At 38.6% G+C, this 18317-nt stretch overlaps 1 protein-coding gene across 2 annotated transcripts in view; it reads left to right on the top strand.

The window, feature by feature from the left end:
- The window catches only part of Capza1 (capping protein (actin filament) muscle Z-line, alpha 1), a 39602-nt gene extending 21285 nt beyond the window's left edge, over nt 1-18317 (top strand). Inside the window, exons 3-10 of one of the 2 annotated variants that reach the window (XM_005388962.2) lie at nt 495-546; nt 3798-3861; nt 5507-5713; nt 8835-8914; nt 9497-9575; nt 13628-13699; nt 16305-16367; nt 16708-18317. In XM_005388962.2, coding sequence (XP_005389019.1) covers nt 495-546; nt 3798-3861; nt 5507-5713; nt 8835-8914; nt 9497-9575; nt 13628-13699; nt 16305-16367; nt 16708-16848 — 758 coding nt within the window. In that variant the 3' untranslated portion in view covers nt 16849-18317. The remainder of the gene's footprint in view (nt 1-494; nt 547-3797; nt 3862-5506; nt 5714-8834; nt 8915-9496; nt 9576-13627; nt 13700-16304; nt 16368-16707) is intronic. The other variant, XM_013516421.1, reaches the window with a different exon arrangement.

The following is an 18317-nucleotide window of genomic DNA, read 5'->3' on the forward strand; positions in this document are numbered from 1 at the left end:
TGCTTGCCTAGCATGTGTGAGACCATGAGTTCCATCTCAGGCAACATAAAAATAATTTGATTAGTAGCCTAACTGAAACCTGCAGACGGTATTTTTCTTTTGTTATGAAATTCCTTGAGAATTTGTTGTTGATTTACTATAGCACTAATAATTGTTTACAAAGCTATGAACATTAACATCTATTCATTGACGTTTATAGAATTTCTGCACATATAGCATATTTGAAGACTAACCTCCCAAAAGTCTGGATTTTAAAAAAAACATGTTCTAGTTGAACAGGCATATGCCTATTATCCCAGCACTTAAGAGGATGAGGCGGGAGGATTGTGAATTCTGGACCAGTCTGGGCTTTGTAGTGACTGCAAGGCCATCCTGGGCAACATAGCCAGACCCTGTCTTAAAAGCCCTCCCCCAAAGAAAATCTTTTCTAGAAATGTGCTAAAATGTCTCAGACTTACCCAATACCCAACGTTTCAACATGTTTTCTTCCTCAGATGTCCGGCTACTACTTAATAATGACAATCTCCTCAGGGAAGGGGCAGCTCAGTAAGTATCTTTTCTAAATTCACTTACAGCATTTTTCTAACATTGGGTAAACTAGCACCCTGAAAACTTAAGTTTAAAGTACTTAATGCTGGCGGGGTGTGGTGGTACACGCCTATAATCCCAGCACTCAGGAAGTTGAGGCAGGAGGGTTGCTGCAAGTTCTAGGCCAGCCAGGGCTACAGAGTGAGTTCTTTAATCTGAAACCAAATCTAAATGCTGTCTAGCTTTCAAAGATCTGTTATCTGGCCTTATCGCTACTCTACTGTTCAACACAGAGCTTCATGTGAGTTACTGTCTATCCAAGTGAGCCAAGGTTCCTTTGTAAAGAGGAAACAAGAACTGGGTAGTGGCTAGGCAAAGGTAGGAAGTAGGGGAGGACAAGGACATTTTGATACAAAGTAACAATTACCATAAAGTCCATTTTGGTATGATAGGTAACTTGTTCAGATTTTGGCTGTGGAAAATGGTATCAAACGCTGTTGCCCAGTAGATGATTATGCCCTGTCCTATCCATAGAATTTGTTTTGGGGCTAGAATCTGCAAACCTAGGTTTTAGACACCACCACTGTAATTGTCATCATGAATGAAAACCCTAGTTTTACATTTGTGGGATAGTAAGGCACACATTAAAGATAAAATTCTAACACTGATTTTTCTCTTAGATGCATAAAATTTTCCATGGAAAAGGATATTCATGAGGCAGGTTGCAGCAGTGTATGCCCTGTGATCCCAGCTACTTGGGAAACTGAGGCAGAACAGTTGAAAGTTCCAGGCCAGCCTGACCAACATAGTCTCAAAAACAAAAAGAAAAGAACATTCATGATTTGCTAATTCAGCCCTCTGCTCGTTCACTGAACCTCATCTATATCTGTCAACAGATGGTTATCCAATCTGGTAATGAGGAATTCCCCATCTTACAAAGCAAGTTCTTCACTTTCCCTGCTGTATTGGTTCTAGTTTTTTCCTTGAGAGCTATCCAAAATAAACTTACTGTATTATTTCTCTTGACACAGTATAGCTAAAGTACACTGGGAGTGGAATGCTACTCAGGTATTTACAGCTTAAGCCTGTTGTCCTATTTCTAATTAAGTCTGAGTAGAAGTTGGGTTATAATTCAGCTGCACCAAAAAACATAAAATAAAATAAAAACAAACATACTAACCAAAAAAAAATAAAATAAAATAATTCAGATGCTTCAATTGCACTGACACTAAAGCTTTATATGTATAAATATGCTGTTCTGTAAACTCTTACATTTTTGGAAAATCTTACTAAAGACAAATTTTCCTGAACCCAAATATTTGATTTTTCTATAAGAATGAAGGGTTCCATTTTAAATTCTGTAGTGAAATGCTTCAGCATCTTGGCCACAGTCCTTCATAGTGCTTTTAATAATCATCAATATGGCCTTCTATATGAAATAAAGGAAGCCTAATATACCTGGGACCATCCTGAATTTCCACTTTTGTATTTCTGACTACCAGAACCATCTGTGGCAATTCTCAACACTTCTTGTATAAGTAGGATGTTGTTGGGCATATTGAAGAGTGAATTTTATGCTGAGTGAGATAGGACAGTACAAATAAAATAATTATGAGACTTAGATTTTAGAATAACCACTTGTTATGATTATTCTAATCACTGGTGGGGGGCAGAGATTGAATACTTGGAGATTAGTATTGGTCAAGGGTAGTTGGTATTGGTTTGGACTAGAGTGGAAATGAGGGGAGGAAGGAAAGTCACATTCTGAATATACACATAATAGAACCTACAAGAGTCACTGATAATATCTAAAATGTACCAGTTAAATCTACTTTTAAAAGAAGGTTCATTGATGGGAGTCAGATGTGGTAGCGCATGCCTATAATCCCAGTGCTTAGGAAGCTGAGGCAGAAGATTTCACTGCACATTCAAGGCCAGCCTGGGCTACTTAGTAAGTTCAAGATCAGCCTAAACTACATAAAGAGACCATGTTTCAAAACAAAAAAAAAAAAAATTCTAATAGCCAGATATAGTGGGCCCAGCCTGTAATCATAGCACTTTAGGTGGCTGAAGCAGGAGGATCACAAGTTTGAGCCCAGTTGGCCAACATAGAGAAACCTGCCTCAAAATATGAGAGGGGAAAAAAAAAGGCGGCTAGAATGTAGCTTAGTGTGACGTTCACTCCCTAGTGAAGGGTAGGATACGCTTACTGATAGATTACATGTGAAATGTGAGAGAAGTCAAGGATGACCCACACACACATACTGAACTCTGTTGTTGTTGGACTTTCCCAGGTGGTTTTCTCTAAGACTGACCAGTTTACAGCTTGGTCTGCTCAGGTTACTGTAAAAACTAGGAAGATACTGGGCAGTATAAACAATTACATTTATTCCTCATAGTTCTGGAAGCCAGAATTCCAGTCACGTAGGTAGCAAGAGCTGGGTTCTGATGAGGGCTTTTCTTTCTGGCTTCCAGAGGCCTTTCCTAAGACTGTCACCTGCTTGTTTTCCTGCACTAACACTCAGGACAGGTCCATTGGGAGCTGGTACAGATGCGAGTAAGTGTGAGCCCGGCTGTTCAGGCACAGTTGGACTCCACCTGAGTAGGCTTCACCTCAAGGAAGCAGTGTTGGGCTGGTTCCCCTCTGAGAAGGCAGTGACCTTGTAAATAGCCTCCTGGATGTGAGTCTTGAGCTTGGTGCTCCCGGTCTTTATCCCATACACCAGGGTGCTGCTCCATGCTTGGCTGCCTTCTCCATCTCTGAGATGCAGAAAGGATGTACATGTGCAGAAAGTGAGAATTCTGGAAGAGAAAAGGAGAGCAAGGAGACAGCCCTGGCCCTCAAAAGGACACGGCCACATATGTAGCTCACAGGAAATGTGGTGGACCCTTGGGCCTCAGGTGTCACTGCAGTGCTCAGACCTGTTTCCAGCTTCCCTGTCCCAGAGACTGCGGAGTACCAATCTGGGGCAGGTGGCCTGGGTTGGCTGCCTGTGGTCACTGCACCTTGGGGCCACCTGATGCTGGAGGCACCTGACATCAAGCAATGACAGTGTCCATTCCTGTGCTCAGCCCCAGGAAGCTTGAGGTGCTGGTAATGGTCCTCACCAGAAACATAGCCAGCCCTTAGGGGAGCAAGTGGCAAGGAGCATTGAAGACATTTGGCAGGATCATGGCAGGACTTGGAGAGGCCAAGGATGACTCAAGTTTTTGGCTTAAGCAGCTGGTAAAATAGAGAAACTATTTACTTTTATTATTTTTTTAAACAGTGCATTTGCCCAGTATAACATGGATCAGTTCACACCTGTGAAGATAGAAGGATATGAAGATCAGGTAATAATTGCCTATTAGATAACCTATGTTTGGCAGATAGTAGAGATCTAGAAACCAAAGCAGATTTGTGAATCAGATGTTGAATAAATTCATGTCTTAGTTTTCGTACTTTTGTGAATATTCTACATACTAGGAAATTCTTCCTCATTCTGATAATACTAGTAATTTTCTTTGACAAAAAGGAGGGCTGCCTTCCACAAGAAAAGTTAAAAAGAAAAAGTCTTAGAAGTTTTCCAGCTACCTCTAATTCTGCTTGCTAAGAATAACAGGAGACGTAGTTAATGAGAAAACAAAAGCATTCTTACTGAAATTTAGGCTACTTTAAGTTATTTTAAGAGTTGGTTCATTGGGTCAGGCAGGTGGTGCGTACCTGTAATTCCAGCTCACGGAAACGGAGACAGGAGGATCAAAAGTTTGAGGCCAGCCTGGGCTGCGTAATGAGACCCTGACTCAGTTAAACAAAACCAAGAAGAATTTGCTGCTAGGAAGTACGGATAACAAAGCGATTTCACTTTATTTATTTGTTGTTGTTGTGCTAGGGATCAAATACAGGGCCTCGCTCCTGCTAGGCAAGCACTCTACTGATGAGCTATATCCACAGCCCTGTTTTTTTATTTTTGAACCCTATGGCTGTATTAGCTATTTTAAATGCTCAAGATAATGACACTGGAAAAGTTTCATGAAATAATGTGAAAAAAGAATACAAAAGTATGCATACAAGTTACTAGAGCTATACATAACGTATATATACATACATACTAGACATCAAAAAAATGAAGGGTATGGTTAGAGGGAGGAGAGATTTGCAGCATAAAGTTGACTTTTAAAAAATATTGTATTGGTTCTTTTTTTATATATTTATTCATTTTGGTGTTGGTATCAAATTCAGTGCCTTTGCACTAAGCTATCACCCCAGCCTTCTTGATTTGGAGACAAGATCTCCCTAACTTGCTCAGGCTGGGCTCAAATTATCTTCCCCAAAGTGCTGGAATTACAAACATGTATCACCATGCCTAGTTAACTTACTAATATTCAGTGTTTTTTAATTTTTTTATTAGTTATTAGTATGTGTTTACAGTACATCATCATGGCGAGTTTGTACATGTACCTAGCACATCATAATGCTTTTTTACTTTTTGAGAAAGAGTCTTGCTATGTTGCCTAGGTTGGTCTCAAATGCATGGGCTCAGGAGACCCCTTATGAGCCAGGTGTGGTGCCATATGTCTATAACCCCAGCTTATTGGGAAGGTGAGGCAAGAGGCTCACAAACAAGTCAAGCCCAGCCTGGGCAACTTAGACCCAAAATGAAAAAACTTAAAAATTATAAAAATTTTCTTAAAAGACTATGGATGGTTCAGTGCAAAGGTCCTGGGTTCAATCCTCAGTACCACCGCCCCCCCCCCCAGCAAAAAAAAGTACCCTTCTGCCTCACCCTCTGAAGTAGCTAGGACTACAGGCATGCATTACATCTGACAGTATTTTTTTATAAAAATAAAAAGCAGACTTGATTGAAAAATCAGTAAGAAAGAGAAATTTGACTAAGTGAAAAATTGTCTATAGAATTTCTCTTTGTTACTTGTTTTGTAAAATGTGATAAGAACTGTCTTTTTATAGTTACTCATATTTGTAATTTTTCTCTGAAAGGTTTTAATTACAGAGCATGGTGATCTGGGTAATAGCAGATTTTTAGATCCAAGAAACAAAATTTCCTTTAAGTTCGATCACTTACGGAAAGAAGCAAGTGACCCCCATCCAGAGGAAATAGATGGAAGTTTGAAGTCTTGGAGAGAATCCTGTGACAGTGCTTTAAGAGCCTATGTGAAAGATCATTATTCCAACGGCTTCAGTACTGTTAAGTATCTGTCTCCTTCATTATCAGAGAATAGTTTTATATTTTACATTTACCTTATCCTGTGGTCCACCAAACTTCACTTCTTGGTGATGATCTTCCTTGCATTTTATTTCCAAAATCATTTTTGGAGTATAAATATATGGAAAATTCCTTTTTAAAAAATCCCAGTGCGGGGCTGGGGATTTAGCTCAGCGGCAAAAGCGCCTGCCTGGCAAGCGCAAGGTCGTGAGTTCGGTTGCCGGTACCGGAGAAAAACCAAAAAAACAAAAAACAACAACAAAAAAAATCCCAGTGTATGATAATTTTAAATCTTAGGTTATTTTGTTTCACATTTCTCTTGTTTATTCATGAAAAATTGCCTTACATCTGTCCAAAAAGTTTTTAAAGGTCTTTAGGTTAAGCTAAGTATGGTGGCACACACTTATGATTGCAGGTTTCTTGGAGGCTGAGGCAGGAGGATAGAAAGTTCAAAGCAGTCTGGGCAACTTACTGATTTATTAAGAGTCTGTCTCAAAATAAGTTTTTTAAAAAGGCTAGAGGGCAGGGGATTTAGCTCAGTGGCACAGCACCTGCCTGGCAAGGGTGAGGTCCTGAATTCAATTCCCCGTACACACGCAAAAAAAAAAAAAAAACAATGCTGGGAATATAGCCCTGTTTGAAGTCCCTGGGTCCCAAGTAAAAGGGAAAAAAAAGGGATCTTAATTTAGAATAAAAAAAAAAAATGATACTCAGAAAGCTATAGCCCATAATTTTGACTTTTTGGTATTACAGGTATTTTTACACAAAAGTACTTTTATATAGTTTAGATGTTTTCTCGTGGGATACTCCCAAGTATTTGAATTGAACATTTTTATCAATTCAAGAGTAACTTTTGTATACTACCTCCCTTGGGCTCTAAAAATGATTAATTTGGCTGTATCATGGTTTCTCTTTAATAAAATTATGACATATTACTAAGAAGAATAGTAATTAGAAGTTTAGTTTTCTTCGTTTTGTTTTGGTTTTTGAGACAGGGTCTTGCTATGTAGTCCAGCCTGGCCTTGAATTGTTACCTTGTCTCAAAAAACAAAAACGAAGAAAGAAAGTCATGGAATTGCTCTGACAGTGTCTATGTGCACTAGATCGTATATCCGCAGTTGTCCTGCCTAGTAGTCTGTACCATCATCTTATTGTTCCCTGTCACATTTTTCATGGAGTATCCTCCAGACATTTTCTCTTGTCCTCAGGTGGACGTCTAACCCCCCAAGTTTTATTAAGATTGAGGCTAATATGGGATGGTTTTATTTCTTTTCTCTCCACACTCAGAAATCTTCCTTTTCATTGTACTTGAGTCTGAGGAAGAATGGTCCTTATTCTTGATGTCATACTGCCCTGTGTACTTCAGATCTCTTCATATAGCTTCATTTTCTCTGCTGATGTATTTCTCATTAGGTAGAAATGGTCTTATTTTTCCTTTCCTAAGTGGAGATAACTCTGTCAATAGTAAGCACTCCTGTAAGTTACGTATTTTGTTTTTTATCCCTTCTCTCTACCTCACTGTCTTCTCCTCTCTGTCCTGCTTTCTCCCTTCTCTACACTCTCTCTTCCCCCTTCCCCGTTCCCCTCCTTCACCACCAAACCAACTAATCAGTATTCTTTCTATACTGCTGTTATTGGCCACATTAGCCATCTACTTCTAAACCTTTGGCTGTTTACTTTAGTCCTCATTCTATAGAGCAGTGATGGCAAACCTTTGAGAGTTTTCAGTGATGCAGACAGCCCACTGCAGAACGCCTGCTATAGCTTCACCAGCACTGCTAGACAGACTGGCCTGTAAGAAGAGTACTAATAGCTTCTGAACTGCGTGATCCATTGGCCTTTTCTTGGTCCCTGACTTTGTATGCTATTTCACACTGAGGCAAACCGACACTTGTAGAAATGATCCTTACTTTGGCTACATATCAACACCTTCCAAGTCTTCCTACTCTGTCTCTAGTCATCGCTTTTTTTCTCTGCTACCTTTGTAAATGTAGACGTTCCCAAAGTTGTCTTTCTCTTTCTTGAAAGCATATGGGCCGTTCAACATAGAGTAACACAGACTTTAGTGTCAGAAACAATTGTTAGGGGTTTTACCTTCACCATGTATTTTATGAGTGACCTTGGGAAAGAACTCTGTGAACTTCAACTTTATTGTTTGTAGATGATAACAATTTTTTCACCAGATCGATTGAAACAAAAGGAAAATACATAAAAAACATTGTCTAGGGTAAATATATGTATAAAAAAAAACTTCCTCTGTAGACTATAAACTACTATTTGTTTGTTTTTCCTTGGCAGTTGCATTTTTATTCACTTTTCCTGTTCTAAAGAAAAGTTGCTGTTTCTATTAGCTAGACATCCAGATTTCCCAGTTTGTTAATGACGCCACCATCTTTCCAGTCATCCAACTGTGCTAATACTTTGGCTCCTTTCTTTTTCCTTTCACTTGCAGTATATTGGTAGAAGTTGATTGTGCTTCTGTATTTTGTCCATGGTCCTTCCTTTCTATTCCCACTAATACTACCCTAGATCATTGCCTAGAAGATAATTCTGTGACTCCTAACCAACCTTCAGCTTTACTTGCATTATCCTGTACATCGGTACTGATTATTCTTCCAAAATAATAGTTTTGGTCATGTTATTTTGCTATTTGTCCATTACCTTACATCTATTACCTCATGACCTGAGTCGACTGCCCTGTTTTTCATCTCCCACTATCCATGACCTGTACACACCCTCTAACCTAAAGGAACTAATTGCCATTCGCCCGACAAGTTCTTGGTTTCCTGCCGAGCTATTTCCTCATCTTTTTCATTCTCCGCTTACTAGAATCTCATCTGTTTTCTAAGACCCAACCTATGTGGCACCTCGCTGGTACTCTAATAACCCAGGAGCAGTATTTCCTTCTGTGTTCATTGTACAAGTGTCTCTGTCAGGACCTAACACATTCTCCTTTGTGTTCACATCTGAGGAAAACAATTTTGTCATATACTTACTTTGTCAAGTTTTTTTCTTTCCCTCAGATTTAGCACACTGCTTTTGTACAGTGTGTCATTTAGATTAAATGTTTTTCAAGTCTAATTATTTTTTTCCCAATAATAGGTATATGCTAAAACTATAGATGGGCAACAGACTATTATTGCATGTATTGAAAGCCACCAGTTCCAGCCTAAAAATTTCTGGTAAGAAATAAATATTCTCTTCTATTTGTATCTAATTTATATTAGAAAGAAACCAGCAGTTGAAGGTTGAGTTTTAATCTATGTTAGGGTAAATTATTTGACTTACAGACCTGTTTTCCATCTATCAAGTGAGAAATTTAGACATTGTTTAGACTCTCCAATTATAAGATTTTATAATTGTATCTTTAAAAATATACTTGTATATTGAGTGAAAACAATTGATTTATGAAGTGCCCTGTTCAAATTTTGAGTTTTACTTGGGTTGGTAATACTTGAGTTCATTATATAATTCAACAGCCTAACCATCTACTGTATTTTTAGACAGTTGAACACAGTAGGCATGTTTCTGCTCCATGGGAAGCAAAAGCTAAATGGAAGAAGTCCAAGTAACTTAGAAAGGCTTCTGGTGTGAGGTCACTTGGACCCAAACTTACATTTGAGTAGACAGAGGCTTGGCTTTGTCAGCTTGTAAATGACAGTGTATCCCCCACACTTACCCTTTTCCAGTTTCTCTGCCTCAGTGGCAGGTCGTCTCATTTTTGTGCTATTGCTAATTCTGAAGCATTATGTATGTTTTAATAGGAATGGTCGTTGGAGGTCCGAGTGGAAGTTCACCATCACACCGCCTACAGCCCAGGTAGTTGGAGTGCTCAAGATTCAGGTGAGATTCCAGCACATTTATGGATCCTGGTTAAAACTCCACGTTTTAAAATAAAGATGCAAGTTACTCTGTGTTCTCGTATTATAAATAGGGACTAAACTATATGTAGATGAAAAGGGACTTCAATGAAAAAGGAAGCAGAGAATAGAATCAAATCAAATTCTCCTTCCAAGGGAGCAGTAGTTAAATAGCTATTCTGGGTTGTTAAAGGATAATCATATAGAGTATACTGCTTGTTATTTTTTTGTTTCAAAGGTAGTATTTTTTCAGGAATTACCAAACAGCAGTTATAGGAAAGAATAAAATAAGTTAAGTATGAAGAAGTTAACTGTTAAAAAAAAAAAGTTAACTGTTCCCGGCTGTGGTGGTGCACGCATATAATCCCAGCACTCGGGAGGCTGAGGCGGGAGGATTGTTGCAAGTTCAAGACCAGCCTGGGCTACAAAGTAAGCTCAAGACTAGCCTGAACTGCACAGCGAGACCCTGTCTCAAAAAGACAAAAAAAGTTAACTGTTACTGGGCAAGGTGGCACACTCCTGTACTCTGGGAACCTGGAGTAGGAAGATCACAAGTTCTATCCCACCCAAGGCAAATTAGCAACTTAGCAAGACCTTGTCTCAAAATTTAAAAATTTTAAAAGGGCTGGGGATACAGCTAAGTGTGAGGTATACTTCTTAATTCTTTTTACTTCCCCTTCTTTCTAATCTCTCCACCTTAACTCTTAGTTCTAATGAAACTGTGCGAGTGGCTTTTTTGTTGTTGGGTTTTTTGTGTTTTGGGGGGGTTGACAGAACATTTTAGAACAAATAAAACTAAATTAGGTTAAACTAAAACAGAGAAACTGGAGAGAATGGCCAGATTTCTCATGTTAACAGCTCAGCAAAATGTATTTCTAGTACTGGTGTCAGGATAGACAAATGGGCAGCTGAATTAAGTTAGCTATTAAGTCATTTGTTGCCTGAGTTGAAATCTAATACCCTAGAGGAGGATTGACTTTTTGTAAATTTAAGATGATTTAATTTTAAGACTAAATTCAGATTAAATAGTTACACTGAAAAGGGGAAAGATTAGTATCTAACTGTACCTATATTCTATTGTGTTGTCTTGCTTTAATAATAATTAGCAAAAATTTTCTTTTTTAGTGGAATAATTTAATAAAAAGTGTACATGGAGCTGGGTATACATGGTGTACCCATTATATGCATGGTATACCCATGCATATAATTCCAGCACTCAAGAACCTGAGGCAGGAGGTCTATATGTTTGAGGCCTGTACTACATAGTGAGACACAATCTTAAAAAAAAAAAAGGTATACATGGTAGATACTGTCTGCATTTACTCTTTTCATATATATCTATAGTATCTTAGCCACAAGAACATGCCCAACTCAGGTGAGAGAAGGTGAAGATAAAAATACCAGTTTCTCAGCTCTGGAAGCTGCCTTCACATACCTTTTTTTTTTTAGGTGCACATGGGTGCACATATGTAGCGGTGGTATGATGTTTTTAATTCTTCTGGGATGGGTCAGATGGTACCTCCAATCCTAGCTTTTTGAGGAATCTTCACACTGATTTCCACAGTGGTTGCACCAGTCTACACTCCCACCAACAGTGGAAAAGGCTTCCTTTTTCCTCACAGCCCCTCCAGCATTTGTTATTGATTGATTTCTTGATAATAACCATTCTTTCTGGGCTGAGATGGCACCTTGGTGTTGCTTTAATTTGCATCTCTTGAATGACCAGTGATGTTGAACACGTTTTCATATATTTATTTGCTATTTGTAGTTTTTCATCTGGGTCTTTAAATTTGGGAGGTCTGATTTTTTTTTTTTTTTTTTTTTTTTAGTTCTTTATGTGTTCTCAATAGTAATCCTTTGTCTGAGGAACAGCTGGCAAACATTTTTTCCCACATCGTGCATTGTCTCTTCACTCAATTGGTGTTTTGCTGTGCTAAAAAGCTTTTTAATAAGATGAGATCCCAGTTGTTGATTCTTTGTGATAGTTCCTGTGTGATGAGCGTTTTGTTCTTAAAGTCTTTGCCTACACCAATGTCTTCAGAGTTGTACATATTCTATCTTCCAGCAGATTTACTGTTTTTGTTTTAATATTTAGATCTTTGATCCATTTCAAATTGAGTTTAGTGCATGGTGAAAGATATTGGTCCAATTTTAATCTTCAGCATGTGCAGGGCCAATTTTTCCAGCACCATTTATTAAAGAGGCTGTCTTTTTTTAGTGAATGTGTTTGGCACCTTGTCAAAGATTAGGTGGCTAAGTATGTCTGGAGTTGTTTCTGCATCTTCTAGTCTGTTCTACAGATCTTCAAATCTGGTGTTTTGCCATGTACTTCCTATTCTAAAGAATTGTTTTTCAGCTGGGCGTGGTGGCCCAATACTTGGGAAGCTGAGGCAAGAGGATCATTGCAAGTTCAAGACTAGCCTAGGCTGCAAAATGAGCTCAAGGCCAGCCTGAACTGCACAGCAAGACCCTGTCTCAAAAAGACAAAAAATAATTAAATAAATAAAATTTTTAAAAAGAATTGTTTTTCAGCACTCAGGAGGCTGAGGCAAGAGGATTGCACCACATGTTCAAGACCAGCCTGAACTACACAGCAAGATCCTGTCTCAAAAAGAATTGTTTTTGTAATTGTAGCACCTCACTTTACCTTTTATTTTCAAAAGTGGTTTGTTTTGGGTTTTTTCTTTTTTCTTTTTTCTTTTTTTGCAGTGATGAGGACCATGATCTCAAGCTTGATAAAAGCAAGTGCTCTGACTAAGCCACATCCTAGCCCCTAAAATAGTTTTTATCACACTTAACTTTTTAGTCTCACTATTGAAATACTTTGTTTTCAGTCCTGTCCAATTAAGCTTTTCCCATACTTGCTCATATTTACTTGCCATTATTGATGATGGTTTACTTAGATGCATGAGGAGCTGAGCATGGTGGCGCAGGCTTTTAATCCCTGCACTCTGTGAGGCCAACGCAGGAAGATTGAAGTTCCAGGCTGACCTGGAGAATTTAATGACTTAGTGAGATCCTATCTCAGAATTTTTTAAAAGGCTAAGGATGTAGCTCAGTATGAATACCCTGGATTCAATTCCCAGTACTGGAAAAATAAATAAAAGAGAAAAAGATGTATCGGGTATTAGAATCCATTAAAACTTTTTGGTTTTCACAGAAATAAACTAGTTAAAATTTTTACTTTAATTATTTCGTTACTGTTAGAAGTAGTATCTTGCTGGGCATGCTGGTACATGCCTATAATCTCAGCATTCTGGAGGTTAAGGCAGGAGGATCAACTGAAGCTCAAGGCTACATAGTAAGTTCAAGGACAGCCTAAACTACATACAAGACCCTTTTCTGGTCTTTTTGAGACAGGGTCTCAGTATGCAGTTCAGGCTGGTCTCTGAACTTGCAAAGATCCTCCTGCCTCAGCCTCCGGAGTATTGGGATTACAGGTGTGTACCACCACACCTGGCTCACAAGACCCAAGAATGATATCTTAATTTATCTTTGTATTTATATCTCTAGCACAGATGTAATAAACAATCAGTTTTCTCTGCTAAGGAAAGAGTTTTTTATTTGTTTCTACATTTTAAGATAAGGTCTAAGTCACTAAATTGCCCAGGCTGGGCTCAAACTTGGAATCTTCCTGCCTCAGTCTCCTAGAGTACTGGTATTATAGGCATGTGCTACCACACCCAGGTAAGAAAGAATTCTTAAATTTTGGTATTCTATGAATTTTCTTTTATTTTTATGAATGAATGAATGAATGACAGAATCTCACTGTATAGTCCAGGTTAGCCTTGAGCTCATGATCCTTCTGCTCAGCCTCAAGTGCTAGGATTACAGGCATGTACCACCATATCCCACAATAAAAATTCTCCATGTTTTAAATAATACTATTGTAAATTATCATTGGTTATATTATTTATTTGTTCTCAGTTGGTAAAGATGGCCCACCAATAAAAGAATAGCTTAAGCATGGGTTTGGGCCGTGAACAGTAGGTTTCTGTATGAACTACATATGAACTTAAATATTATCTCATACAGGTTCACTATTATGAAGATGGCAATGTTCAATTGGTTAGTCATAAAGATGTGCAAGACTCAATAAATGTTTCGGTGAGTAAGACATATTAAGGTCTGTCTCAATTGTTCCTTGTTTCTCTCAAAAGTAATAGTTTTGCACCTAAATGCTGATGGTTTAATTTTAGTATCTTTTATTAGTGCCTCTTACTACTTGCTACTGTACTAGGCTTAAAATCCTCAACTGAAAATAGTGACTGTGGGTTGGGGAAACTTCTTTCTTACGTACTTCTTCAATTTTAATAGTGACTCAATGACAGCAACACCTTCCTTCAATAAATGCCTAGAAAACTTTGTCAAACTAAATCCTATTAGATTGCACTGATATCACTAGAGAAACATTTTTATAGTGTTCAAGCAGAAAGCATTGGGTTCTGTGTCTTGAAAGAAGTGACAGAATTTGTGTTGCTTTGTTTTGTTTTGCTTTTTGGGTCAGAGTCACACTGAAGGTTGGGCTGGGCTGGGCTGGGCTGGACTGGACTGGGCTGGATTGGACTGGGCTGGACTGGACTGGACTGGGCTGGACTCAACTCACACTTAACAGTGCTCCTTCCTCAGTCTCACAGAGTGCCCTGGTTACACACAATTTATTTTTTAATAAATTTAAAATTTGTCTTTTGTGTATGCAGTACTAGAGATTGAATTCAGGGCCTTCACACAGCTACATTAATAAATTTAAATTTGTCTTTTGTGTATGCAGTACTAGAGATTGAATTCAGGGCCTTCACACAGCTACATCCCACCCCCGCTTCTTTATGTGTAGACAGGGTCTTTAGGTTCAAACTTGCGATTTTCCTGCCTCAGTCTTCCAGGGTGCTGGGATTACAGCTTTGTCACCATGCCCAGTTTAGAACTCTTTTGTAGTCTCCTTTCTCCCGCTTCTCTTCCTCTTTCTCTTCCCTCCTTCTTCCCTTTCTCTGTCCTCTTCTCTTCTTCCTTTTTGGTGGTACTGAACCACCTAGGACACACTACCACAGAGCTACATCCTTTACCCTTTTGAGACAGGATCTTCCTCATTTGCCAAGGCTGGCCTTGAACTTGCTATTGACCTGCCTTAGCCTCCCAAGTAGTTACAAGCATGTGCCACCATGCCAGTTCATTATCTGTTTATATTCTTAGAAGTTATTGAGTATCCCCAATAACTTTTATGTGTGCTATATTTATCAATATTTACTAAAAAATAAAAGACAAGTGTTAAAATATTTTTTAACTTAAAATAATGAACTGGAAGCCAGGCCCAGTGGCATACACCTGTAATACCAGCTCCTCAGAAGGCTGAGGTAGGCGGATCACAAGTTTGAGGGGAGCCTATCCATCTTAGCAAGATAGGATGTCAAATATAAAGGGCGGGAATGTAGCTCAGTGCCAGACCCCTGGTTCCCTCCCCAGTACTGCAAGCAAGGAGCCAGTCAAATGTAAGATAAGCTGTTAATGCCAGCCTCAGGTGGGAGAACTCCTTGAGCCCACAAGTTCAAGATCAGCATGGACAACAGAGAACTCCATCCCCCACTCAAAAAAAAATGTTAACATAAGAGACTTTTTTTGGGAAAACAACTATTTTCCAACCCTTCCTAAAATAGAAGAATGACATTAATTTATATCTTCACAAATTGAGTAATATGCTGGCTTATGAAAGGACAGCTAGGACACACTTGATGCCAAGTGTGGTGGCACACACCTGTAATCCCAGCACTTGGTAGGCTAAGACAGGAGGATTGTTGTGAGTTCGAGGCCAGCCTGGGCTACAAAGTGAGCTCAAGGCCAGCCTGAACTGCACAGTGACACCCTGTCTCAAAAAGACCACCCCCCCCCAAAAAAAAGCTAGAAAGGCATTGTGGTACATGCTTGTATCCTAGGACTTAGAAGGCTGAGGCAGGAAGATCATGAGTCTGACACTAGCCCTAACTAAGGCCAGCCTGGACTATGTATTGAGACTCTGACCCCATCCGTGTGTGTGTGTGTGTGTGTGTGTGTGTGTGTGTGTGTGCGCTTCCTACAGTACAGGTGTTTGAACCCAGGCCTCCCACATGCTAATGCAAGCGCTATACCACTGAGCTATATCGCCAGCACTTCTTTTTTTAATAGAAAATAAAGACAGCTGGATTCTCCTACCTGCTTCATACACTCTGTTAGCCCTCAAAATGATGTCACTGCACTTCCTATTTCTAGGAAGCTGCATTATATAATATGAGCATGAGAGGAGGAGAGTGAAAAAGGCCAGTAGGGAGAAGGGGGTATACACAGTGGTAGAGAACTTGTGTAGCATGCACAAGGCCTTTAGTTGTGAGATCTTCAGGGATTGCTCATCCCATCTTAAACCAGGAATATTTTTAAGGCATCAAGATGTGAAGACAATATCTTGGTGAATTCTTAGATTCAGACCCCATCTTTATTACTCTAAAGCTATATAATTATGATCAAGTCACTTAAGAGGATTCTGTTCTCTGCAAAATGAAGGAGATGGTAGTATCATTTCTGCTTCACAACGTTACTGTAAGAATCAAAGGAGCTACCATGCATGGGAACACTTGGTAAACTAAGAATTATTATATACGTGTTAGTTAATCTGGATTGACTTTTCAGTATCTTTTTATTCACTGCTTACATACTTTTTAAAAACGTTCTTCCCTTCCTTCATTAGAATGAAGTCCAAACTGCCAAGGAGTTTATTAAAATCATAGAAAATGCAGAAAATGAGTATCAGGTAAGATATAGCATTAAATTTTGAATCTCATTATTTTGCTATTAACAGATTTTGTTAGGACTTTCTGTGTCCCTTAACATTAATACATATGTTGTTGAGTACTATTAAATATTGAGAACTTACAGAACTTGTAATTTGACATTCTGCCTATAATTAAGATTTCTGGATTATTTTAGTAAAACTGAATTACTTGACTTGCTTCAGAGACTGGAGAGGAGCTCACTAGAAGTAATACGTCCTATCTTTCATTTGTAGCATGTGCTTTAACTACAGGCTTCTTTTGCTATCACAACCAATCCCATTTCTGTTCAAGCAACTCATCTTCAATTATCTGTTGCAGACTGCAATTAGTGAAAACTATCAAACAATGTCAGACACCACATTCAAGGCCTTGCGCCGGCAGCTCCCAGTTACACGCACCAAAATCGACTGGAACAAGATACTCAGCTACAAGATTGGCAAAGAAATGCAGAATGCTTAAAGGCTGCCTGTAGGATTCTTCAGTATGTGGAAAGAAAATGATTCAGCACGTGGTCATATGATAAATAAGTGATTTATAAACAAAAGTGATATTTTGCTAGGGCTTTCAAACTTAACAGATTTTCTAGCCTACTGTTCAACCTATAGCATTGTCTTGACTTTACATTCTCTGCCTTGTAATTTTCTGTTATCACTGTATCTACTTGTAGATCTTTTTTTTCCTGCTGTTTTATGTTGGAGAGAGAGAGACAGAGAGACAGAGAGAGAGAGAGAGAGAGAGAAATCTATCTTGATGTGATTTTACTATTTAGAAAATATTCCTAGCCATGAAGTCCTGTTACTGTTTAGGTAATATGTTCAGTACTTTGTTACCCCTATTCTGGTACTTCAGTGGTTTTTCCTGATCCAACAGGTAAAGAGACTGCTACAAACTGTAGCTAAATGGAAGATACATTCATTCTTCTCCCCCTGACTGCTCTAATCATCATTTACAGCATCTCATAACTGTTATTTTTCAAAACTTTGTATTAGGGCCTTTCAGATTCATTTGGTGGGGGGGTGAAAGACATATTCTGGAAATTCCATGATAGCCAGCTTTTCTGAGAGGAACTTGTTTTTAAATCCAAAGACTTGAACCATTTCTGCACATGAACATGTTTGCTTTTTTGGGGGAGGGGGGTTCTCTCATTGTCTCCTCCTCTGTTGTAGGTATTAACACCTGCATTTTAGAAGAATTTTACCCATTTACATTTTTGTTTTTGTGTGTATGTGCTTTTAAGAACTGCTGACATACTGTGGATGTAGTAAAACTTGAAAAATGCAGGGTTGAAGGAATCATGGGTATCCTGTCCTTTAATACTTTGTGGCAGGATTGTACTTTAAGCAAGTGAATCAAACAGCTCTATAAATCACAAAAACTAAACCAAAGCGAAAGAGTAACTTCCAGGCAGTATCTCTTTTGTAACCTGTTATTTAAGGGAATACTAGTGCTTTTTAAATAGGATATAAAACTTGTTCCAAATTTCTCTTCCATAGTCCTGCCTGCCAAGAACTCAAAAGTAACTGTGACATAGCAACCCTTCCCAGGTATACTGGCAGGTAAACATGTGATCTCAGAATATACAGGTGACAGAGATACGACAGGACAACTGATAATGGTGGATTCATTTACATTGTTTACACTTCTATGACCAGGCCTTAAAGGGAGGTCAGTTTTTTTAAAAACCAAGTAGTGTCTTCCTACCTATCTCCAGATACATGTTAAAAAAGAAAGGTGTTTATGCTTCAGCTTTGTTTTTGCTCAGTAATACAGTCATGCCAGAGTCTGTTTCTAAGTGAAAGCTGTGTTAGCATTTTTTATTTCAAATAAAATATATTTGTATTATTTGTCATTCATACTATCCATCCATCATACCACAGTATCTTCTGTACCAGGTAGTCCAATAGAAATATACCTGTTTTGTTCTAAAA

Source organism: Chinchilla lanigera, unplaced genomic scaffold (genome assembly GCF_000276665.1).
Source record: "Chinchilla lanigera isolate Chin_1 unplaced genomic scaffold, ChiLan1.0 scaffold00034, whole genome shotgun sequence".
Classification (NCBI taxonomy): Eukaryota; Metazoa; Chordata; class Mammalia; order Rodentia; family Chinchillidae; genus Chinchilla; species Chinchilla lanigera.